This window comes from Euprymna scolopes, chromosome 17, assembly GCF_053919585.1.
Source record: "Euprymna scolopes isolate OS-2025 chromosome 17, ASM5391958v1, whole genome shotgun sequence".
Taxonomy (NCBI): Eukaryota; Metazoa; Mollusca; class Cephalopoda; order Sepiida; family Sepiolidae; genus Euprymna; species Euprymna scolopes.
Genome location: NC_136498.1, coordinates 114,295,659 through 114,321,502, shown reverse-complemented (window position 1 = coordinate 114,321,502; position 25,844 = coordinate 114,295,659). Strand labels below are relative to the sequence as shown.

The following is a 25,844-nucleotide window of genomic DNA, read 5'->3' as shown; positions in this document are numbered from 1 at the left end:
TGAAATTGTGACTTAATACTTAAATGTGAAAGACCAATGAAAATGCTATTGTAAACTTGAGCTTGACAGATCAAGCGACCAACCGAGTGACAGAGAGGGTGTTTCTTCTCAAGGCTTTACGTTGCGAGTGAAACAGTCGCATTTGCGTGTAATGTTTTTTTTTAAGTGGCAGCTAGAAAAATAATAAAACGCTTATCTTTTGGCGATATTATTTTTTACTGACAGCCTGCCAAAGCCCACTACTGAGTGCAAAATAACTTATTAATCTTTGTTTTTGTTTTTTTAATAAATCGAGCAAAGTCAAATTATTTAAACAATAAAAGTTTAACGAAAACTGTTTAAAAACATCTGAAAAAATTCAAATGTTTATGCCTTGAAGTCTCAACATAAAATTCGGTGCATATATAGAATTATATTCATTAAAAAAGTACAGAAAATCTTTATGATGAACGTAATCGTCACGGAACGAGGATGTCATATTCCAAAAATCACGAGGGTTTTGCTAGTAACTTTTCTATTTGGCTAGAAAACGAAAATATTTAGTTGCCAAAGATAAACTACGTGGAGATAAATTTGTCGGTAAAGTCCTGCTTATAGATGCGTGATGGCATCTAAAAATGGCGCTACACCTTCTTTCCCTGGGGAAAACAGCCACGGTGATAATTTCCATCATTTCATTATGTAAAAAGCAAGGTGGCATATTGCTGCTGTGATTCTAAGAAGGATGGCGAAGAAATTTAATGACATATCTTGTATTTTTGTAATTCTTCCTTTCCGTTCTCTGTGAAAATCTCCGCTTACTTCTCATGACGAGCAGATGCAGATCTATCTTTGGTTATTTCTAGTCTTTTTTTTTTTTGCATCCGATCTCACCTAGCTAACATTTAATTTTTCAAAGAAAATCTGAAAATTGAAAAAAGCTTTAAAAAATGTTTCATCACTGAAAAGCTATGCATATCGATGGAATATTAAATTTCCATGCGTTTGGTAGCAGGTATTTGTTGTAATTTTTTTAAAATAAGGAGGAGGAGGAGGAGAAGAAGGAGAAGCAGGAGAGTGAGGATGAGGAGAAAGGTGGGGGAGAAGGATTAGGAGGAGAAGGAGAAGGAAGAGAAGCAGGAGGATGAGGAGAAAGGGGTGGAGGAGAAGGATTAGGAGGAGGAGGAGGAGGAGGAGGAGAAGGAGAAGAAGGAGGAGAAGCAGGAGGGTGAGGGTGAGGAGAAGGATGTGGGGGAGAAGGACTAGGAGGAGGCGGAGGCTTCTCCATTTTACAGTGAACTAGAATTTCAGTTTTTACTAGAGTTTCGTATTTTTTAATTCCTATCCAAATTATCTTCATAAAAATTATTTCCCGATCTGAATCAGGTCAAACCGCTGTTATATAGTTATTATAGCAGAATAGAAATTGGTTGTTATCTATCTATCTATCCATCTATCTAACTATCTATCTATCTAACTATCCATCTATCTATCTATCTATCTATCTATCTATCTAACTATCTATCTATCTAACTATCCATCTATCTATCCTTCTATCTATCTATCTATCTATCTATCTATCTATCTATCTATCTAACCGGAAGTAAACATAGTTCTACTTATGTTTTGATATATTATCAAAACATCTAAAATACATCAAACTCAGTGACCGATCAAGTTGCACCGGAAGATATTTGACCAGCTGATCGGAGATGACGAGTCGTTGTCACGTGTTCTGGTTAGCTGGGAAAATAGTTGAGTTGGAATTCGGACGTCAGGCACAGCGGGTGGGTTAACGGTTGTCAAACTGCACCACGACATTATTGTCACCTATCAGAATTAATATTATCGTTCAATTTTTTTCTTTTTCTTTTTTATTACTCTTAATCACCCCAACCAAGACACAGGGCAACTTGGACACAAGGACCTACTATTTTTACGATCATATCTACAGGTAAAGTATGTATGAAATTCGCTGTACTACTGATCGAATCTTTATCTCATTTTTTCCTATCATAAACTTATAAACAGACTAAGAAATCGTTAATGTTGTAGTCTAACCCATCTTCTCATCAAATGAGACGGACCATGTAACACAAACCTGATATAAATAATATTATTGGAAGTAAAAACAATCAATATATTTTCTCTATGAGGAGTGAATGCTTTCAATTCTTGTTTTACTTCATTGCTTGCACCATTTCCACTGCAATTCGGTTGGATCAAATCAATATAGAACTTCTGAACGTTTCTTCTCTCGAACTGCTAGACTTTGGAATTCGCTTCCGGATCCCTGCTTCTCTGACTGACTGTACTAACATACAGAAGTTAAAGTGTAATGTGAACTAACATCTCGCTCCATAACACTCTACATGAGATTTGGTCCCGAATAGTAACGCCTTACGATTTGTGGCGTGAAAAAGCATGTTTTTGTTCTTTTTTCATATTATGAAATACTGGGTGGAACGATAAAATTGTCGCCCTAAAGAAACACTACAGCTTTATTTTTAAACTTTTATTGAAAAAAAAAATCAATTCAGGTAACTTAATTATATAACAGAGCTGAAATCTATTCAATGTAACCGCCTTCAACCTCAATCACCGCCTCGATACGTGTCCGGAACTGGGAGCATACCTTTTCCAAAGACGCTGGCGGGAGCTCAACGAATACTCAGCGGATTGCAGCGATCAGGCTGGTTTTGGTGATTGGGGGAGGTCATGTTGGTGATGTTCTCGACGAATGACCAAACGAAGTAGTCAAGCTGGTTCAGGTCGGTGGATTAGAGATGCCAGTGAGAGGAGGGTACAAAGTTTTAGAACTCTCGAAACCAAGCCTGAGTCTTTTTGGACTTGTGTGCTGGCGCAGAGTCCTGATGCCACACCAAGGGCTGGATTGCATTAGGATATCACCATACCCTTCAGAACATCCAGGTACACTTTGGTGTTGACTTTCAAGCCGACTTCGAAGATTTGAGGTGGCATGTTGTGGCCCTCACTTGAAGCCACACCAAAGACCATAACAGAAGCCGAACATTTTGTTTTCATCACCCTGGGTACGTCCCTGCTATTCGTGGCAATCCACCGATGGTTCTGGGTGTTGTGCCCCTTGTCCTGGCAGAAGTTCTTTTCTTCTGAAAAGAACGAGAGCATGTTTAGCTTCTTGGGATGCTTCAGTTTGTTGAGCAACATTACGGACTTGATTAGCCTTAGGTTCTTTGTCTTCTCAGATCGGGCTCGTATGACGCATGTATGACATACATTTGAAGTCCTCCTTCACACACGCATTCATAGTTGTGTGTGAGACGCTTAAACCTCTGGTAATCTGCCGAATATGCCGAGGGGGGAGGAGTTTCATCAATGATTCCCTGGACCTTTTTCGGTGAATTCCTTGGTCCGGATATTCCGGGCAGTGTCCTTGGCCTTGGACTTTCGCTCAACCACCCCCAAAGCATCGTCCAATGCGTTAAGCTGTGCTCTTAAGTATTGAACCGTCCGAATTTGCATTTTGAAGGTGCTGGCAATAGTCCTGTTGTCATAATTTGGATCAGTAGAGAGCAAATACGTTGCAAATGGACAAACAAATAAAGCAAATAAATAAACATCTGGTTTCATTTTTTAAATAATTTTTTTTATTACCATTAAGTGTCTTGCTGCCACATGTCCATTTTGCCTGATTCGCGTTTCTCCTTCTTCCAACCGCACGCCGGGCACAGCTAGCCAGTTCTCATCTGCACTCATTTCCTTCTACGTCGTTTTTATTTCTCCCGCAAGCACGTGTTTCATTTTTTTCCTTCCTCTTCTCGCGCACACTTCCTAATTTGCACATGCGCGTTTTTCTGCTGTCAATATCTTCGCGTACCAGCCATCCTTCGCTGCTGCTGCTGCTATTTTACACGCCGCTCACAAGCACTGTGTTATACACCTTCTCTTCCAAAAAAAAAAACAATAATTAAATCTTCCTGAAGAAATAAAAGAAAAGAAGAAAAGAAAAACTCAAAAGTTCAAACCTGAATAATTAAATTCAAATAAAAATGTGTTAGCATAAAGTCTGTTCGATAATTCCATTTCATACTTTTTTTCTCTTTCTTTTTTTTTTTTTTTTTTTTTTTTTTTTTGCATTTACAGATATTTCAATATATTCTTCCAAATATTTAAAAGCAACGTTTTGATACGTTGAAAAGGAAAAACTCAGTAAACAAAAAAAAGTGAAGCAGAGGGAATATGGTGAAGAAAAAGGTGATTACACATTAATGGATAGTCTGGTGGGAGATAAAAAATCCAGTGACGGTAAAATCCAAATGTAAAACTTCAAGAAAGTTTTACATTTGGATTTTACCGTCACTGGATTTTTTATCTCCCACCAGACTATCCATTAATGTGTAATCACCTTTTTCTTCACCATATTCCCTCTGCTTCACTTTTTTTGTTTTCAAGTAAGATCTTTGACTTACTTGTTGTTTCACCAAATACTTCTGCAAGCAAAATCCGATCCCGTATTTTGCTAATTCCTACGCTCTGGTGAGAAGGAAAGTATTTCTTCGAAACTCTGCGGATTAAGGACTATTCATTTATCTAGTATTTCCTTTTCAGATTAAATATGTTTTTAACTCATTTCAAAGTGTTTTTTAACATGTTTTATTAACTGTTTGCTTATATTATAAGCTCTATCTCCTATTTGGTTTTATCGAGCTGTTACATCTGGCTGAGATAATTTTATAAATATTAATTCTTTAATATTTATAATATACTTTAATTTTACCATCTTGGATCATTTTGGTAAATTTAATTGTAATTTTTATTTTATATATATATATATATATATATATATATATATATATATATATATATATATTGTTTTGATAAAATCAAGGCATCAAGAAATAGATTGATAGCAACAAAAACTTTGGAAGGGTAAAATATTTTGTCATATTTTTCCTTATAAGGAAAATGGATACCATACTGTTCATTGTTAAAATGTTTTTTATTCAATACGTCTGACGAAAGGCTGTTCTTGTGAAAATTTTCAAACGACATAATGTTTGAATTTGTCCGAATAGTCTTGAAACAATTGTAACTAACGATTAAAAACACTATTTGTTGCTATCAATCTATTCCTTGATGTCTTGATTTTGTTAAAACAATATATGAATGCTCAATTATGAAATATGATGATTTTGTAGCTTATAGTTTAAGTCATCTTATTTTGACTTAAAACTTATTGGTATATGAACGATTACCGAATTTTCAATTATATAAATCCAGTAAAATTCGAAATACTATATATATATATATATATATATATATATTTATAGTCATCGACATACAGTCCTGTTTCGTTGTATCACAACTCATCAGCGCCGCTAGACTAGCATCTCTCCCAAGCCAAGGAGTGAACCTAGAACCGTCGTGTTGACAGTCAGCAGTTCTCCCACTCGACCATGGAAGCGACGCCCGTGAATAACTCGTCGGAATGTCTATTTGAGTAGACACCCGCCACCACTTTTATAGTGCTCAAATCGTCTAATCTAGCCACACAGAATAGCAGTCTGTTTTGTAGAAAACTATATAATGCCTTTCATCTTGAGTTGAGCATATTGGTGAGTGAAATAGCAAACTCTTACAAGTGTATAATGAAACGCTTTATGTGTAAACAAAATAAAGCTTAAGGCGTTTTGACAGCGTTGCCATATCTAAAACAGCATAACGGTTAGCAGCGCCGACTGTCGTCTAGGTCGTCAAGTTTCGATCGTAGCTTAAGGGTATTGCTAGTCTAGCCACAATGGTACAGTTAAACAATCTGTCTGTGGAGTTCACTGTTACCTAGGCGGTCGAGTTTCAATCCCGGCTTGAGGTATTTGCCAGTCTAGCCGCACGGAAGAGCTGTAATATGGCAAAACAGTTGCATGACTATATATATATATATATATATATATATATATATATATATATATATATATATATATATATAAACACAATTAAAGACTGTAAATTAAATTTACAAGAATTTATTGTTCGACAGGATACTAGCACCCATTCAGAACGAGGGCTCGAACCTACAATCATCTACAGGGTGGTCAAAAAGTCAGGTAACATTTTAAAGAAAAACGATATTAGCAATACACGTATATTTAAGTACCATACATTGAAATATAAAATGAAACAAACATGAAATATGTTTATTTTGTTAATTGTCGTCCATTTCTCTCTATCAATCGTTGGAAGCGATTAACCACTGATTGTGTAACACGTGCAATCATGTCAGCTGATATCCGCACAATCTCCTCTTCAATAAATAACTTTAAAGACGCTATTGTATCAGGATTTTTACCATAAACGCTATCCTTTACATAGCCCCAAAGCCAGAAATCAGGAGGGGTAGTTTATATATTACACTCAAATATTTAAACAAATAATATTAAACGAATAGAGATTATAATGGATCATATTGTTTTTTCTACCTTTAACATGTTACCTGACTTTTTGACCACCCTGTAGTTAATAGTCGGCAGTTCTATCTTTGGCCCATGAGATCAGTGCCCGCAAATGATATCATCAAATGTCTTTTTATATATTTGTCCGCTGCGTTTACAGTGCTCGATTTGTTTGTCTATTCACAAGCAGAATTTTCTTGAGTTTATATAAAAGATATATTTTTAAAGTTTGCTTTATGTTCATTATAATATATAGTCCAAATTGTTATAAATAATAAGCTCAATGAAGATATGTTTCGGGCTTTAGAGCATATATATTGGTAAGTTAAATTTTAACAATAAAAAAATATCATCCGCAATTTTAAATTTATTTTATTTTTTTTTTATCAATTAATATAGGTACGAGTTATGCCCCTTGAACTATTTTACAGTTATTTCCTTTGAACTATACTAGCAACGAGCATTTGTTATCTTATGATTAGTTACATAAAAATTCAAATATTTCAGTTCAAATTGAAGATGTTATTTGTCAGCAAGACAAAAAAAAATATATAAAAGAAATGTAATCTGTGAAGAGATGTAGTCAAACCGGGAAGCTTTTTGAAGTGTGTATCTTTTTGTGATAATAGTTTTATGGGTGATAAATCTTGTCTACGTTGTCAGGGGAACAAAAAAACAAAAACAAAAAAAAAAAAAACAGTGTGGCAACAATTTGAGTAGCTGTCGAGTTGTGTCGTAATAATAGTGCCGTTGAGAGTGACCGGATTGGTTGGGACAAGTTTGGCATTGGTAGACGAGAAGGATGAGGGGTGGAGCTGGTCAGTGGAGTCCATCTAGAAGTACATTCAGTCGAGCCGTTATGTAATTAATCAAAAAGCAACCTGTCCACTAGGTGTCGCTGTGGCAGCAAAGGCGAGGGAAGAAGTAGTTTGTGCTCGTATCAACGACGAACATTTTGAAAGCGAACAATTTTGACCAATTGAATAAAAAGGAAAGACAGAAACAGTTACTTTCTAATGAGGCAAGTTTTGCATTATTATTATTATTTTTTTTTTTTTTTTTTTTTACTCACTAGGAGTTCTCACACAAGCCCCCATCAAAGATTTCTCTCTGCCAATAACCTGTGGTATTCCATGGAGTCTGGGTTACAAGTCTCCCAAGATTTTCAGTACTCTCCACCTCTTTCAATAATCTTTGCGAATGAATTTGCGTCATCGCAATAGCCGTTTGCCATTGACTTTTGCTGACAATGACCATTGACTTGCACTAGGACTTGGGTGGCCATAAGCCTCCTCAGTACCCGAGTCGCTTTCGCACTCCCTCGGTAAAGGTTTGATTAGCGCTTTCTCTCCTCAGTCTTTCCATCCTCCTCGAACCTTCTCGATTCTTAGGTGTAGTGCCAGTCAATGCTGGCACTACAATTTTTTAAGGTGGGGGAGAGGCGTAGTTGACTTGCAATTTTGTAGTTTCGGTTTTCTTGGTTCCATGTGGGGTTTCGCTATTTATTTAATGTTATTATTATTATTATTATTATTATTATTATTATTATTATTATTATTATTGGACCTTTCCATTTCATGTTTGCCACTAATTTTGTAATGGTTAAAATTATATGTTCCTCCATCTTATTTATTTATTTCATTTTTTGTATTGCAACCCGGACTTAGGGTTAATTGTATGGTTAGGGATGTGTATGTTTTATGCATTTTAACCATAACTCTGCTATAAATACAAGACATAAAGCATGTACCCTTCCCTAACCCTTACCCTAACTCCTAAAAAAAGATAAATATGGAGAACAAATATTCTTGATTATGACAAAATTAGTTTACTCTCTATTATTGTTGACGCTTGTCATTATCAGTGATTGCTCACTGGTAATAAGCAATGATGTTCCTGTCTACAGATCTCCAGTATTCTCTACTTCTTTTGTCTAACATTGTAAACTTCTTTGCGTTCAAACGCCGTTGCTCATAAACTTATAACCTTTGTTTAGTTAGCCATTGTGGGTTTGTATTACTGTACACGTAGATTCGAAAAAGTTATCAAAAAACAAATATAGAACAAATAAATGTTATCAAAGGCAAGATAAGTTACTTTTCTGCCAAACTGGATATATTTTTTGTGTTTTTATTTAATGTAACATATTTATTCAGCTCGAAAAACATACAGTGTTTACCGATGTATTGGAAAATTCAAAATGGCGTCTCACACCCTCTTTAACACCGTAAGTTTGGGAAAAGGTGTTATAAATAAAAAACTATACAAAATACTATTAAAAACCCGCCGAATATATGTCAACCTATGTCACGGTAACATATATTGAGCGAGTTTTTAACAGTATTTTATCCGGTTTTTTATTTAAAACACCTTTTCCCAAATTTACCGTGTTAAAGAGAGAATCAGACGCCATCTTGAATGTTCCAATACATCGGTAAACACTGTATGGTTTTCGAGCTGAATAAACATGTTACATTGAATAAAAACACGAAAAGCATATCCAGTTTGGTAGAAAAGTAACTTATCTTGCCTTTGATAACATTTATTTGTTATATATTTGTTTTTTGACAACTTTTTCGAATCTATGTGTACAGTAATACAAACCCGCCATTGTTATGCGATCTGTTTAGATGCACAGATAATTGACGTAACCTCTCCGAAGCCCATAGGCAACAATTCTAAGTTAAAAATCGGGATAACTTATATGTTATTAAAATTTTGACGGCGAGGGAGGTCGAAATGTTGTCTGGCGAATGTTCCCGTCGATGTCCCTCTCGACAGGCAGATTATTTCTTATTTCCTGGAATATTTCGAAATAGGATCTCAAGAGGACACGTAACTGTATTATTATTATTATTATTATTTTTTTTTTTCATGCTGGAATTTGAGTAACAGAAAACCTTGAAATTACAGTACACTCCGTGACTTTCCAGTGGAATTATGGATGGTGCGCTCTCGCATTGGGTTTCCATCCTCCTATACCCTCCATGACAATTTCGTGCTGTATCCCATATATTGGTACTACGGCATCTTTTACATGTAAGATGACGGCGCTTGCGTTTATTCTCGCGTTATCAACGCCATCATGTTTTCGATAATGTGAACATAATTTTCACTCTTTTATGATCCTCTTTGCATTCTGCCAATGATACTAACAGAAAGTCCGATTCAGCGTGGGGAATTGTTTTTATATATATATATATATATATATATATATATATATATATATATATACGTTGGAGTCACCACTTGCCAAGGTCCTAAAGCCACTCGAGGATAAGGGTTAATAAATGTAAGGTGGTAGTGAAGTAATCATTAATAGTGGAAATTCGGTAGAATTTGATTATCTATGGGGACGGCTCAACAAGAATTTGTTTACATTGGCTTTGAAGGCTACCATGTTGCATTCAACCGGGAAACAGGCCACCGGAACAGTGTTCCACAGGCGAGAAGTTCTGGGAAAGACGCTTTTTTCGTGGAATCTGCGTATAGATTTAGGCACAGATAGAGAGTGGTGGAAATTATATATGGTGGTTGTTTTTGTGAAATTTTGGCAGAGGGGTATAGATTGGAGTTCAGTCGAGCATGTGCCATTAAAATAACGACAGTGAGAAAGAGGTTGCAGAAGAGAACAGGGCATCACTTACTAGCTTTCGAAGCCGGTTTTGAATTCTATCAAAGCTGAATAGGAAACTCCGAGCAGTTGTCATGCTGTATTCTGTAATTTGGGTTTGTATTGCTTAATTTAGTTAGATAAGCCCTTTGGTATCGAGGCTAGATAAGTCCTTTGGCATCGAGGCTATATGCCTACGTTTCTTCCTTGTGTGACAAAACTATGTATATCCTGCTCGACAACGCCACCAACTCCAACGCTGTGTACCTATGATTTCGTTTCCCTCATCTTTTCTTTTTATGACTATATGTGCCGTAAAACTCAGTAATTCCTAAAATTAACTAAAATATATCAATCTTCATTGTTCAGTCCTTTTTCCTAAAATAACTGCCACACCTTGCTTAACAATCCTATTTTAGTTCCCGTTAGTGTCACACCTTGACCAACACCTCTACCCCAGCTAGGAATTTTGAGAGTTTTATTGTCACTCAGATTCTCGAAAGAGACGAAAAGATAATCGACATCACGAGTGAATAAAACAAAATAGCTGAAATAGAATACGAAAGCACAAATGACTGGATTAAAAATTAATTACTGGAGTCCTGTGAAGGCCTATTGCCATTCACATTCTAGGGAAGACTTACGGTCGGTATTAGCTGGAAGCCAATGATAAACGGTTGTTACAATAACGCAAATTGGTTTGCAATGATGGTCGAAAGAAACAAAGAGAATTGGAAATGTTGAGAGGCTTATTCTCACTTAGATTCCAGGGAACACCAATCGTTGTTACTAGTGAGAGATCACTGGTAATGATACATATGAGCACTCCCAGTGAGTAAGAAAATGGTGAAGAATTATTTTGTGTTCCATTGTTCTCCCGACAAACCTATTCCAATCTTGTATATTGTCATATTTCTTTTTTCTTTTTTTTTTTTTGCATCCTAACCACGTGGAAGGGCACGTCGATACTTGGGCAGGGGAAGAGAACAACTTCAATAGTATCACACTCGGTCGCTGAGCAACCATCGATGCGTTCAGTATTAATCTACTACATCAGCATCCGAAGTCGACGATTTTTCTTTGATATTGTTTCCATTAGCCTTTTGAGTCCTTCACCTTTTCCCCTTCCTCCTACCCCTCCTTATACCATCCTTCTTTTCATCCTTCTTCATATTCATCATCATCGTCGTATCCTCATCATCGTCGTATCATCGTCGTATCATCGTCGTATCATCATCATCATCATCATCATCATCATCATCATCATCATCATCATCATCATTTTGTTATTTTTCTCTTCTTTTTTTGCCATTCTATTGCTTAGGGGTGCTATATATACAAAAGGAAAAAAGGGAGAAAAAACGACAATATAAAGATATGTACTAGTGCACATAAATTTAATCGTTCATTCAATAGGGCGATCACATCAATTAGGTGTACGGGATATATATGCTCTTTATACCGAGATATTTCGAAGCTTAATTCGTTCCTAATGTGCTTATCTCTAGACGCCAGATTTCTAACGCTTCCTCTCCTTTTCTGATGAGAAGCATTAGGCTTCGAAATACTTAGGTATAAAAAACACATATATCCCGTACACCTAACTGATATAATCTCCCTTATTAAATGAACAAATAAATCTATATGCATTAGTATATATCTTTATATGATCCTTTTGTTTTTCTGTATAATATTTTTTTCTAATACACTATATCGCTGTTTTTTTTTAACGTACCATCTTCCATTTTATTTTAAAGGTATCGTCTCCCATTTCACTCGATTTTATTAATAAAAAAAGAAAATCCTTCGATTTAGCTTACGAAAAGTGAGGGCGAAACCGGTCAGCTGGCTTCCCCCATTAATTCTTTTTTTATTCCCCACTTTTAATCATGAACATCAAAACAGGTCTTCCTATCATGAATGCAACAATGAAATTTTTTATCCCGCATAAGATTATGATATATATATATATATATATATATATATATATATATATATATTTATATATATATATATATATATATATATAAATTCATATTCCTGTCTGTTTGTTGGTTTGTTCACATTTTGATTAATATATACAAAACGCATCTTACTTTCATCTTTGATTTATTTCTATATATAGTATGATTCTTGCAAAAATATACAATTAAGCGATCACCTTATTTGCACATGACATTAAGAAAAATCGATTTTACTAAATACCGGTATCTTAGTTAATGTTTTTGGCGAGAGAATTGTTTTAGGTATGCTATTTTAAATTGGTATTTAATAAATTTTAAACAACAATTATATTGATAATATATTTAATTTAAGTTATTTCGAATTATTATTTCCAACAGCGACATTTTTTAAAAACGTTTTTTTTTTTAGTTATTTGCCTCTAGATGCTGAGCATAAAAAAAAACGCGCACCAAATAAAATAATTTGGTAATTTCAATAACTTTCTAGCTGAAAAAGTAATTCCGTGTAGATAGAGAAATGTTTGGCCTTTATTGTTTTTTTGTTTGTTTTTTAATATTAAAAACACACACACACACACACTTACAAAAAGAAAACGGAAAAGATTTAATTTATTTATTTTTTATTATTCTTGAAACAGCTATACAGAAATCAGTAAATTTTTACGATGTGACCCAGCGTTGTTTAACATCTAAAAAAAAAATGAAGATCTACTGCAGCCCCCGTCTTAATTCCACAATTTACACTTTTGTCACGTTTATCTCATCGATTACAAACTGAACTTTCTAATTGAAAAGGTAACTTTATACGACGTGACCCAGCGTCGTTTAACCCCCTAAAAAAATAAAGATCTACTTTTTTGGCCTAATACAAATATTATAAAAGACTTTATAAATATTATGAGAGAAGAAATTTTGAAAAAAAAAAATGACATCTTAAAGTAGGGGATCACTTTTCTATATAAATTTAACGTAAAATGAGTACCCACTTTTTGGCCAATAATCGTTCAACAAGATATGTTACCTCTAGCATTTTTTCAAGTTTGGCGGTTGAGGTGGGAGCAAATAATGACAAATACAATTTATTTTTTCTGGTGGGGGCGGGAATTACATTTGAAACATAAAATGACGATAAATTTAATTATTTGGCAAATGTGTAGTTTAGCGGCGTAAATTATTTGACAAACCAAAAATTATAAAAAACTATTTATTCTATATAAAATACTTTACTAGACTCTAAGGCTGAAATAAAGTCCGAAAACAAATTCATTTTTATTATTTTTTTTCATCATTTTTATTAGACTAAATGTAAGACAATCGAAGCTGCTGTATTGCTTTTAAAATTTGGCCTTTCACACACACACGCACACACACACACACACTCACACACACACACACACACGCACACATATATATATATATATATATATATATATATATATATATATATATAAGAACAAGTAGTTAATAAAACATGTTAAAACACACTTTGAAAAAGAGTTTAAAAAATTTAATTTGAAAAGGAAACACTTAATAAGTGGATAGTCCTTAATCCGCGTAGTTTCGAAGATATACTTTCCTTCACATCAGACGGTAGGAATTAGCAAAATGCGGAATCGGATTTTGCTTGCAAAAGTATTTAATGAAACTACAAGTCATAGATTTTACTTGGTCACAAATAGTGAAACAGAGGGAATAGGGTGAAGAAAAGGGTGATTTCACGTGAATGGATAGTCTGGTGAAGGGTAAAATATCCAATAACGGTAGAATCCAAAAAGGTTGATTAAATTTCCATTTCACAAGTAAAATCCAAAGGAATCGCGTTAATGGAAGATGGTTCAAAATAATCCAAAAGGCAGACTTCCGTGGAGTAATTCATAAATGGGTACAAGGAAAAAAGGGAATGAGTTCAAATAATATTATTAAAAGAAAGATAAATTGTGTGTAGAAAGAAGAAATGGAGAGATTTTAAAACACGGCTGACAAGGTTGATTTAAGAAAAATTAGTATACGCACACACACACACACACACACACACACACACACACACACACACACACATATATATATATATATATATATATATATATATATATATATATATATATATATATATATATATGATGTCTTAGCTCAACAGGGGTGCACTTAAAAATTCAGGAACACGCCCATTGTCTTGTCCGGTAAAATTTGCATAATGCACTATTCAATTCTATGTATATTTTCGGACCTTTCTTTATACATGAGACACAAAATCACGCACATGCAAGCATACGTTGAGTTTTATATACAGAAAGATTATAAACGTAATTTTAAACAATTTTAAGATTAGTATTTTTTTTTAATTTATTTATTTCAGGAAAATAGAGTGATCGCCATCTTTGCGTCGGATTCATGTGACCCGGTCCGTAACATGGTCAGCGCTTATTTGACCAAACTAAAATGAGCCATTACAGTCTTCTTCCACCGAGTAAGAATAGAAAATCTGAACAACTGACAGTTATGGCCACCTTTGGGAGCAAACAGATCTCTTTCGTGCGCCGGGAAATCCAGGATTGCACAGTTCCAGCTCGTGACTTTCACATTGGTTGGAACGGCTGTGAGAAGATACGTGGGGTGAGTTGTCCTTAATCTTATCTCAAAAGCGCACCACTCCGACCCCCCCCCCAAACCGCTGTTCCAAGTGTTAAAAAAACATAAACATTGATATATTGTTTGCTGTTGGATAGTAGAGCACATTTTTCTAACACTGGCCGAATATTTCAAGGGAGATAACTCGAATATCATTCTAATTTAATTTTAACCTTACGTGTTAAAAAGCGTTCTTAACATTAGTTTCACATACCGTGTTTCAATATTGCTACATTTATAGTCGAAACAGTAATTTTGCTTGAGTTTTACTCACTTTTATCGTTAAACAAACTTCATTTTTATTTATTTTTTTTTCTGTCTCCTTTTCCAAAAATATCACACACAAAAAAGGAAATGTTAGTTATCGTAGATAAATGATACGTAACCGTGGTGAAGTGAATATCGCGTTGGACGGACGTCCTTACCGACCCAGTTCGAATCTAATCGGTTGGACAGCACAACGTTCGCTACAGATGTTGCGGCAAACCAAGATTCCCGCTTTGAAGTCCGCAGTAAATTTTTACCGTTAAACATATTCCATTTTTATTTTATATTTATTTTTACTTATTTATTTATTGTCTATTCCAAACTATCACAAAAAAATGAATTGTCAATCAAGAATTATTGATAAAACTGGTGGCACGCAATAATCATGCATAGTCTAGTACAGCGTTTCTCGATTGGGGTCCATAGCTCCATTAGGGGGCCACAGGCCTTCGCTGAGGAATGTGAGACTAACCGTAGCCCTCGGCGCAAGAGGGTCCGTGTGTGCCTGGCGTGCGGGGTGGTGGCTGATCCTGTGGTCGGGGCAGCGGAAGAAAGAGTTCCAAGATGGCGCCTGCCTGCTTTTATTAGAGACGGAATCTCGCAGGATCGCGCGAGATCTCGCGGGGATGCAAATTAGCTAGGCCATCTTGAGGAATAAAAATCGGTCCATTGGAGGTGCGAGGCAGTCGGGTTCTGACGTTCGTGGCGATCAGTACAGTGACCGTTGGGTTCCGTTAGTGACCGTTGGGTTCCGTTTCTATTCGTGCAGTCAGCTGAGCTTTGTTAATTACCTTCGCGCCGTGGCTGTCATTGTTTGTTGGTTCGCTGTGTGTTGCCGTGGTTCTTCAGTGAAACGCTTCGTCGCCCACGACGAGACTCCCCGTCTCCTACACGTCGGAAACTACACAAGATACTCTTACAAGGAAGAAGCCGACGTCAGAAAATGTAATTCAAAATGTAAAAACTTGCAATGTATAAACAAGGTGACAAGACTCCAGCCATGACAAAAAAGTAGTTTATTTATTTTTATATATACAGTGAAACCTCTAGATACGAAATTAATTAGTTCTGATTTAGATTTCGTATCCTGGAATTTTCGTATCCTGAAATTTCTGTATCCTGAAATATACCTATCTGGAAAGACGTTTTACGCGTAAATCAACTAATTTGTACCAAAATAGAGCCGGGCATACGAGGCCTCGTCACACGAGTTCAACAACAAACGTGTCATTTTCAGCAGAATGTTAACTGTTATTTATAATTTTAGAGTAAATAAATAACATACAATAACATCTGCACTCTTTGTTGAAGTAAGGGAGCCACGGACCAGCAAAGGTTGAGGAACACTGGTCTAATACAAAAACGAAAAAAAAATTTATAATGCCAAAAAAAAAAAAATTAAAATAAATTAATAGATAAAAACTACTTATTTGCTTATCAGAAACAGGTAGTATGTGGTGATTGTGAAATCGATATCGAGGTGTACTGGCGGCCTGGGTGTGCAACGTTCGAATCTAAGCAATTTTATTTGGGGTAAACCAGAAAGATTTTCCGAATTGTAGTCCATAGTAAACGGTGTTAGGTCAAAATTGGTAAACTTCACCGTAATATAACTTCCGGTCAAATTTACAGATTGCCTGTATCTGGTAGCTTCGTTTTCTTTGTGTTAAACTTGTATCAATTGCTAGAACTATATTTAACTAGTAGCCATTAATAAACTATGCGTAATATAGTTAAAACAAGTGAAGCATGCATGGTCTCCGCGTGGGTGCACAGTAAGCGAGGCTTAAAAAATGACTAAGTTAAGCATTTGTCCCCCATTTAGCCCCCAAAGTCTCCCAAGCCTTACCATATGCAAATTTAGGTTCAGCGCCATGCAAAACTGCTTAATAGACATACACAGAAAATTTTGGACAAATATGGTAAAATAGTCCCCAAAATTGAGTGTTTTATTAGCCCTAAAAGAGGCCCTAGGGCACATCTAAGAGTTATCGTGAAGTATAGACAAACAAAATTATATAGAAATCAGTTAGTTACAACTTTTTAGAAAGTTTTATCAAAATCCAAGGCATACATTTTTTTTATAAGCACAAAAGTGTCAATTTTAGCCATTTTAGCCCGAAAAACACACCCGGGGCGGGAGCAACCGGAGTTTTCCCGAAAAATCCGTTCTGTTGCTTTTTTACTCCTATCATGTTTAATGTTTGTGCAAAATTTCAAAAAATTCCAAGACATAGTTATTGAGAAAAGTGCGGACAGATGAACGGACGAACTGACGAGAGTGAAAAATTATTATATTTCAGAAAATAAATAAAGGAAACGATCTATTTGATTACCCCCTTCTAAAAAATTAAAAGAAAAACATTTTATAATATTTCCGAAATAAAATCAAACCACCTATATGAATATTTATTTTTATAAAAGGAATTTTTTAAATACAAATTAGTACAAAACTTTTTTCTTTAACTCCTGTTTGATTACTTTATTATAATCAAAAACGGGAAGTCTTTAATATCGGGAACTGATTTTGACCTAGCACCGTTTACTGCGAACTTTGAAACGGGAGACCTTCTAATTTGCCGATGTTGGCAACCTTCATGTGGCCGCTCCTGCAAGTACCTGATTTTAGAAAGAACTGGCGAAAACAATGCAAAATAAAACAGAATCGAATTGGGGGTCAAAAGGTCATTTCGTGGTGTTTATTTAGTTCTCTTTTATCGCAAGAACTGTGACACTAGGATCGAAAAGTAGGCTTGAAAAAGCCAGTGCTCCAGAGGAGGAGCCCTCTGACTATGCAAAAAATCCCTGTGCATCTCCGTAGGCATACCAGACAGAGACCCTCAGGCGATTAGTAATACACTAACCCCCCTTCTCAAAGAGAAAAGACAAAGCCTGAGAGGGTGGACTCCTTAGAACTGCATATAATCAGCATTACACTGCTAACAACAGGGACCAAGTTATTACAGGAATGGTCTAATCTCTGTTGATTTGTGGGTTGACAACTCATCGTGGTGATTCTTAAAGATTTACGTCTTAGTAATAAATTCAGTTCACCTAAGAAGTGTACTTGTTGTAACGATAAAGTAAATAAATTAGTCGCTTCAATGTTGGCGGACAGTTTGATTTTTATCGTGAACCTTTCAATAATAACCTTGTGTCAGACACGGGAAAATTATATCTCTACTATTATATAAACAAAACTGTGTGTGAGGAAGTCCATTTCCTATGGACTCGGAAACGGCTGGGTCGGTATTTTTTTAATTTCTCATCAAAGTACTTAAGGCGTCTAGAAGTATTCTAATGTAGGTTTTGCATCAGAATGCGTCTGATAAGCATGGAAAATCGATAATCGAAAAACATCGATTAAAGAAGGAAGTGCGATTTTGACTACTTTTGTACAACGTAGCACCACAAAAACATTAGCAACGTTTTATCACCGCACAAGCAGAAAGGCCCGCCATATAAAATCAACAGTTAGTTCTTTGATAAGGCAGGAGCGCGTCCGAAATGAATATTTCTGTTTAGAGCACAAGTGAACCATGATATTAATTTATTTATTGCGGACTATTATTCTCATCTTTATTAGTTGCTGTTTCACGACGTTTCGGCCAACTATTCCTCTGGCCTTCGTCAGGCGGTAACCGCGACGGATAGGAACTTCGAATCTCCTAACTGCATTCTCAGCAATTACTGCCATCCGTAGTTGTTGTCGTCTCACCACGTTTTTGGCCAAGTAAGCCTCTGGCCGGCTTTGGGTAGGATTGAAACCGCTATCTTCAGACAATCATCATCTGGAACCGTAGAGATTCAACGTCTCTATCAACTGCGCCCGAAGGGGCGATGAAGGTTGGGTTTTTTTTTATCTTATAAATCCCTGTTTTATTTATTATCTGATCTTCCATGCTCGGGTCCGTACCGAATGGTATAGATATTATTCCTTAATTGGAATTCATTATTGAGATGAGTATTATTTATAACGTATTTATTGAGGATGGCAGTGATTGCTGAGAATGCAGTTAGGAGATTCGAAGTTCCTATCCGTCGCGATTACCACCTGACGAAGGCCAGAGGAATAGTTGGCCGAAACGTCGTGAAACAACAACTAATAAAGATGAGAATAATAGTCCGCAATAAAAAAAATAATATAAATAATACTCATCTCAATAATGAATTCCAATTAAAATAATATATATACCATGATACTTGACTTTTGCATTTTTAACTTTAAGTGAAGCTATTATTTACAGATAATTTTAGAAAGTTAACAGTAAATTCGCTACAATACAATATAGACAACTAGCGGGGGTATCCGGCGTTGCCCGAGTGTTTGTTTCCGGGACGAGGGGGAGTTTTAAAAAATGTTATGGTAGGTAAGTAGGAAGGATCAAACCCGGAGTCATGAGTAAAAGTAGGAAAATAAAGTGTGAAAAAAAACAAAAACAAACATCTGCAACGTTAACAGTTCGGCCACCAAGAAAAGTCCATTCCAGTTGTTTAGGAAAAAAAAAAAAAAAAAAACGACTACGGTAGGTCGGCGCGAACGTGAAAATATAATGTGAACTGTCCAGCACGCTAACCACTACGCCACAGAGCACTGCAGCTTAGTTTAGTGATTTTAAATAACTTCACATGAAAGAACTACGAAGCCAAACCGGTGTTCTCTTCTCAACTGTTCCTTGTGAACGATCCCCAAACGGTGTTAAGTGGTGGCAGGCGGAGGAGGAATTTATTAGAGAGAAAATATTTTACCACTTCCATTGATCTTAACCGATTTTGGCCGTGACTTCTCAGCAGAAAAAGTATAGAAATCTAAGATTATCGAGGAATTTGAGAAATAATAAGCCTATAACACACCTCAGATATTGTTCTGCCGTTTGTGCATATTATATTTGCATGAAATATCTTGATTTTTAATCCTATTAAGGTCAAAATCCGACGAGAAAAAATGAGTTCATTTTATTTATATAGATAGAAGAATAGAAGAAGATAGATAGATAGATAGAAGATAGATAGAAGATAGATTATATAGAAGAAGATAGATAATTTTAGAAAGTTAACAGTAAATTCGCTACAATACAATATAGACAACTAGCGGGGGTATCCGGCGTTGCCCGAGTGTTTGTTTCCGGGACGGGGGGGAGTTTTAAAAAATGTTATGGTAGGTAAGTAGGAAGGATCAAACCCGGAGTCATGAGTAAAAGTAGGAAAATAAAGTGTGAAAAAAAAAAAAACCAAACATCTGCAACGTTAACAGTTCGGCCACCAAGAAAAGTCCATTCCAGTTGTTTAGGAAAAAAAAACAAAAAAAAACGACTACGGTAGGTCGGCGCGAACGTGAAAATATAATGTGAACTGTCCAGCACGCTAACCACTACGCCACAGAGCACTGCAGCTTAGTTTAGTGATTTTAAATAACTTCACATGAAAGAACTACGAAGCCAAACCGGTGTTCTCTTCTCAACTGTTCCTTGTGAACGATCCCCAAACGGTGTTAAGTGGTGGCAGGCGGAGGAGGAATTTATTAGAGAGAAAATATTTTACCACTTCCATTGATCTTAACCGATTTTGGCCGTGACTTCTCAGCAGAAAAAGTATAGAAATCTAAGATTATCGAGGAATTTGAGAAATAATAAGCCTATAACACACCTCAGATATTGTTCTGCCGTTTGTGCATATTATATTTGCATGAAATATCTAGATTTTTAATCCTATTAAGGTCAAAATCCGACGGGAAAAAATGAGTTCAATTTATTTATATAGAATAGAAGATAGAAGATAGAAGATAGATAGAAGATAGATAGAAGATAGAAGATAGATTATATAGAAGAAGATAGATAATTTTAGAAAGTTAACAGTAAATTCGCTACAATACAATATAGACAACTAGCGGGGGTATCCGGCGTTGCCCGAGTGTTTGTTTCCGGGACGGGGGGGAGTTTTAAAAAATGTTATGGTAGGTAAGTAGGAAGGATCAAACCCGGAGTCATGAGTAAAAGTAGGAAAATAAAGTGTGAAAAAAAAAAAACCAAACATCTGCAACGTTAACAGTTCGGCCACCAAGAAAAGTCCATTCCAGTTGTTTAGGAAAAAAAAACAAAAAAAAACGACTACGGTAGGTCGGCGCGAACGTGAAAATATAATGTGAACTGTCCAGCACGCTAACCACTACGCCACAGAGCACTGCAGCTTAGTTTAGTGATTTTAAATAACTTCACATGAAAGAACTACGAAGCCAAACCGGTGTTCTCTTCTCAACTGTTCCTTGTGAACGATCCCCAAACGGTGTTAAGTGGTGGCAGGCGGAGGAGGAATTTATTAGAGAGAAAATATTTTACCACTTCCATTGATCTTAACCGATTTTGGCCGTGACTTCTCAGCAGAAAAAGTATAGAAATCTAAGATTATCGAGGAATTTGAGAAATAATAAGCCTATAACACACCTCAGATATTGTTCTGCCGTTTGTGCATATTATATTTGCATGAAATATCTTGATTTTTAATCCTATTAAGGTCAAAATCCGACGGGAAAAAATGAGTTCATTTTATTTATATAGAAGATAGAATAGAAGATAGAAGATAGAAGATAGATAGAAGATAGATAGAAGATAGAAGATAGATTATATAGAAGAAGATAGATAATTTTAGAAAGTTAACAGTAAATTCGCTACAATACAATATAGACAACTAGCGGGGGTATCCGGCGTTGCCCGAGTGTTTGTTTCCGGGACGGGGGGGAGTTTTAAAAAATGTTATGGTAGGTAAGTAGGAAGGATCAAACCCGGAGTCATGAGTAAAAGTAGGAAAATAAAGTGTGAAAAAAAAAAAAACCAAACATCTGCAACGTTAACAGTTCGGCCACCAAGAAAAGTCCATTCCAGTTGTTTAGGAAAAAAAAACAAAAAAAAACGACTACGGTAGGTCGGCGCGAACGTGAAAATATAATGTGAACTGTCCAGCACGCTAACCACTACGCCACAGAGCACTGCAGCTTAGTTTAGTGATTTTAAATAACTTCACATGAAAGAACTACGAAGCCAAACCGGTGTTCTCTTCTCAACTGTTCCTTGTGAACGATCCCCAAACGGTGTTAAGTGGTGGCAGGCGGAGGAGGAATTTATTAGAGAGAAAATATTTTACCACTTCCATTGATCTTAACCGATTTTGGCCGTGACTTCTCAGCAGAAAAAGTATAGAAATCTAAGATTATCGAGGAATTTGAGAAATAATAAGCCTATAACACACCTCAGATATTGTTCTGCCGTTTGTGCATATTATATTTGCATGAAATATCTTGATTTTTAATCCTATTAAGGTCAAAATCCGACGGGAAAAAATGAGTTCATTTTATTTATATAGATAGATAGAATAGAAGATAGAAGATAGAAGATAGATAGAAGATAGATAGAAGATAGAAGATAGATTATATAGAAGAAGATAGATAATTTTAGAAAGTTAACAGTAAATTCGCTACAATACAATATAGACAACTAGCGGGGGTATCCGGCGTTGCCCGAGTGTTTGTTTCCGGGACGGGGGGGAGTTTTAAAAAATGTTATGGTAGGTAAGTAGGAAGGATCAAACCCGGAGTCATGAGTAAAAGTAGGAAAATAAAGTGTGAAAAAAAAAAAAACCAAACATCTGCAACGTTAACAGTTCGGCCACCAAGAAAAGTCCATTCCAGTTGTTTAGGAAAAAAAAACAAAAAAAAACGACTACGGTAGGTCGGCGCGAACGTGAAAATATAATGTGAACTGTCCAGCACGCTAACCACTACGCCACAGAGCACTGCAGCTTAGTTTAGTGATTTTAAATAACTTCACATGAAAGAACTACGAAGCCAAACCGGTGTTCTCTTCTCAACTGTTCCTTGTGAACGATCCCCAAACGGTGTTAAGTGGTGGCAGGCGGAGGAGGAATTTATTAGAGAGAAAATATTTTACCACTTCCATTGATCTTAACCGATTTTGGCCGTGACTTCTCAGCAGAAAAAGTATAGAAATCTAAGATTATCGAGGAATTTGAGAAATAATAAGCCTATAACACACCTCAGATATTGTTCTGCCGTTTGTGCATATTATATTTGCATGAAATATCTTGATTTTTAATCCTATTAAGGTCAAAATCCGACGGGAAAAAATGAGTTCATTTTATTTATATAGATAGAATAGAAGATAGAAGATAGAAGATAGATAGAAGATAGATAGAAGATAGAAGATAGATTATATAGAAGAAGATAGATAATTTTAGAAAGTTAACAGTAAATTCGCTACAATACAATATAGACAACTAGCGGGGGTATCCGGCGTTGCCCGAGTGTTTGTTTCCGGGACGGGGGGGAGTTTTAAAAAATGTTATGGTAGGTAAGTAGGAAGGATCAAACCCGGAGTCATGAGTAAAAGTAGGAAAATAAAGTGTGAAAAAAAAAAAACCAAACATCTGCAACGTTAACAGTTCGGCCACCAAGAAAAGTCCATTCCAGTTGTTTAGGAAAAAAAAACAAAAAAAAACGACTACGGTAGGTCGGCGCGAACGTGAAAATATAATGTGAACTGTCCAGCACGCTAACCACTACGCCACAGAGCACTGCAGCTTAGTTTAGTGATTTTAAATAACTTCACATGAAAGAACTACGAAGCCAAACCGGTGTTCTCTTCTCAACTGTTCCTTGTGAACGATCCCCAAACGGTGTTAAGTGGTGGCAGGCGGAGGAGGAATTTATTAGAGAGAAAATATTTTACCACTTCCATTGATCTTAACCGATTTTGGCCGTGACTTCTCAGCAGAAAAAGTATAGAAATCTAAGATTATCGAGGAATTTGAGAAATAATAAGCCTATAACACACCTCAGATATTGTTCTGCCGTTTGTGCATATTATATTTGCATGAAATATCTTGATTTTTAATCCTATTAAGGTCAAAATCCGACGGGAAAAAATGAGTTCATTTTATTTATATAGATAGATAGAATAGAAGATAGAAGATAGAAGATAGATAGAAGATAGATAGAAGATAGAAGATAGATTATATAGAAGAAGATAGATAATTTTAGAAAGTTAACAGTAAATTCGCTACAATACAATATAGACAACTAGCGGGGGTATCCGGCGTTGCCCGAGTGTTTGTTTCCGGGACGGGGGGGAGTTTTAAAAAATGTTATGGTAGGTAAGTAGGAAGGATCAAACCCGGAGTCATGAGTAAAAGTAGGAAAATAAAGTGTGAAAAAAAAAAAACCAAACATCTGCAACGTTAACAGTTCGGCCACCAAGAAAAGTCCATTCCAGTTGTTTAGGAAAAAAAAACAAAAAAAAACGACTACGGTAGGTCGGCGCGAACGTGAAAATATAATGTGAACTGTCCAGCACGCTAACCACTACGCCACAGAGCACTGCAGCTTAGTTTAGTGATTTTAAATAACTTCACATGAAAGAACTACGAAGCCAAACCGGTGTTCTCTTCTCAACTGTTCCTTGTGAACGATCCCCAAACGGTGTTAAGTGGTGGCAGGCGGAGGAGGAATTTATTAGAGAGAAAATATTTTACCACTTCCATTGATCTTAACCGATTTTGGCCGTGACTTCTCAGCAGAAAAAGTATAGAAATCTAAGATTATCGAGGAATTTGAGAAATAATAAGCCTATAACACACCTCAGATATTGTTCTGCCGTTTGTGCATATTATATTTGCATGAAATATCTTGATTTTTAATCCTATTAAGGTCAAAATCCGACGGGAAAAAATGAGTTCATTTTATTTATATAGAATAGAAAGATAGATAGATAGAAGAAGATAGATAGATAGAAGATAGATAGAAGATAGATTATATAGAAGAAGATAGATAATTTTAGAAAGTTAACAGTAAATTCGCTACAATACAATATAGACAACTAGCGGGGGTATCCGGCGTTGCCCGAGTGTTTGTTTCCGGGACGGGGGGGAGTTTTAAAAAATGTTATGGTAGGTAAGTAGGAAGGATCAAACCCGGAGTCATGAGTAAAAGTAGGAAAATAAAGTGTGAAAAAAAAAAAAACCAAACATCTGCAACGTTAACAGTTCGGCCACCAAGAAAAGTCCATTCCAGTTGTTTAGGAAAAAAAAACAAAAAAAAACGACTACGGTAGGTCGGCGCGAACGTGAAAATATAATGTGAACTGTCCAGCACGCTAACCACTACGCCACAGAGCACTGCAGCTTAGTTTAGTGATTTTAAATAACTTCACATGAAAGAACTACGAAGCCAAACCGGTGTTCTCTTCTCAACTGTTCCTTGTGAACGATCCCCAAACGGTGTTAAGTGGTGGCAGGCGGAGGAGGAATTTATTAGAGAGAAAATATTTTACCACTTCCATTGATCTTAACCGATTTTGGCCGTGACTTCTCAGCAGAAAAAGTATAGAAATCTAAGATTATCGAGGAATTTGAGAAATAATAAGCCTATAACACACCTCAGATATTGTTCTGCCGTTTGTGCATATTATATTTGCATGAAATATCTAGATTTTTAATCCTATTAAGGTCAAAATCCGACGGGAAAAAATGAGTTCATTTTATTTATATAGAAGATAGAAGAATAGAAGAAGAAGAATAGATAGAAGAAGATAGAAGAAGATAGAAGATAGATTATATAGAAGAAGATAGATAATTTTAGAAAGTTAACAGTAAATTCGCTACAATACAATATAGACAACTAGCGGGGGTATCCGGCGTTGCCCGAGTGTTTGTTTCCGGGACGGGGGGGAGTTTTAAAAAATGTTATGGTAGGTAAGTAGGAAGGATCAAACCCGGAGTCATGAGTAAAAGTAGGAAAATAAAGTGTGAAAAAAAAAAAAACCAAACATCTGCAACGTTAACAGTTCGGCCACCAAGAAAAGTCCATTCCAGTTGTTTAGGAAAAAAAAAAAAAAAAAAACGACTACGGTAGGTCGGCGCGAACGTGAAAATATAATGTGAACTGTCCAGCACGCT

The 25,844-nt window shown here is 35.9% G+C and overlaps 1 protein-coding gene across 2 annotated transcripts in view; it reads left to right on the top strand.

The window, feature by feature from the left end:
- The window catches only part of LOC145296898 (uncharacterized), a 151,191-nt gene that overhangs the window by 22,851 nt on the left and 102,496 nt on the right, over window positions 1–25,844 (top strand). The window contains exons 1-2 of one of the 2 annotated variants that reach the window (XM_080143061.1): window positions 7,154–7,431; window positions 14,344–14,600. In XM_080143061.1, coding sequence (XP_079999187.1) covers window positions 14,427–14,600 — 174 coding nt within the window. In that variant the 5' untranslated portion in view covers window positions 7,154–7,431; window positions 14,344–14,426. Of the gene's footprint in view, window positions 1–7,153; window positions 7,432–14,343; window positions 14,601–25,844 lie in introns of those variants that run through there. The other variant, XM_080143059.1, reaches the window with a different exon arrangement.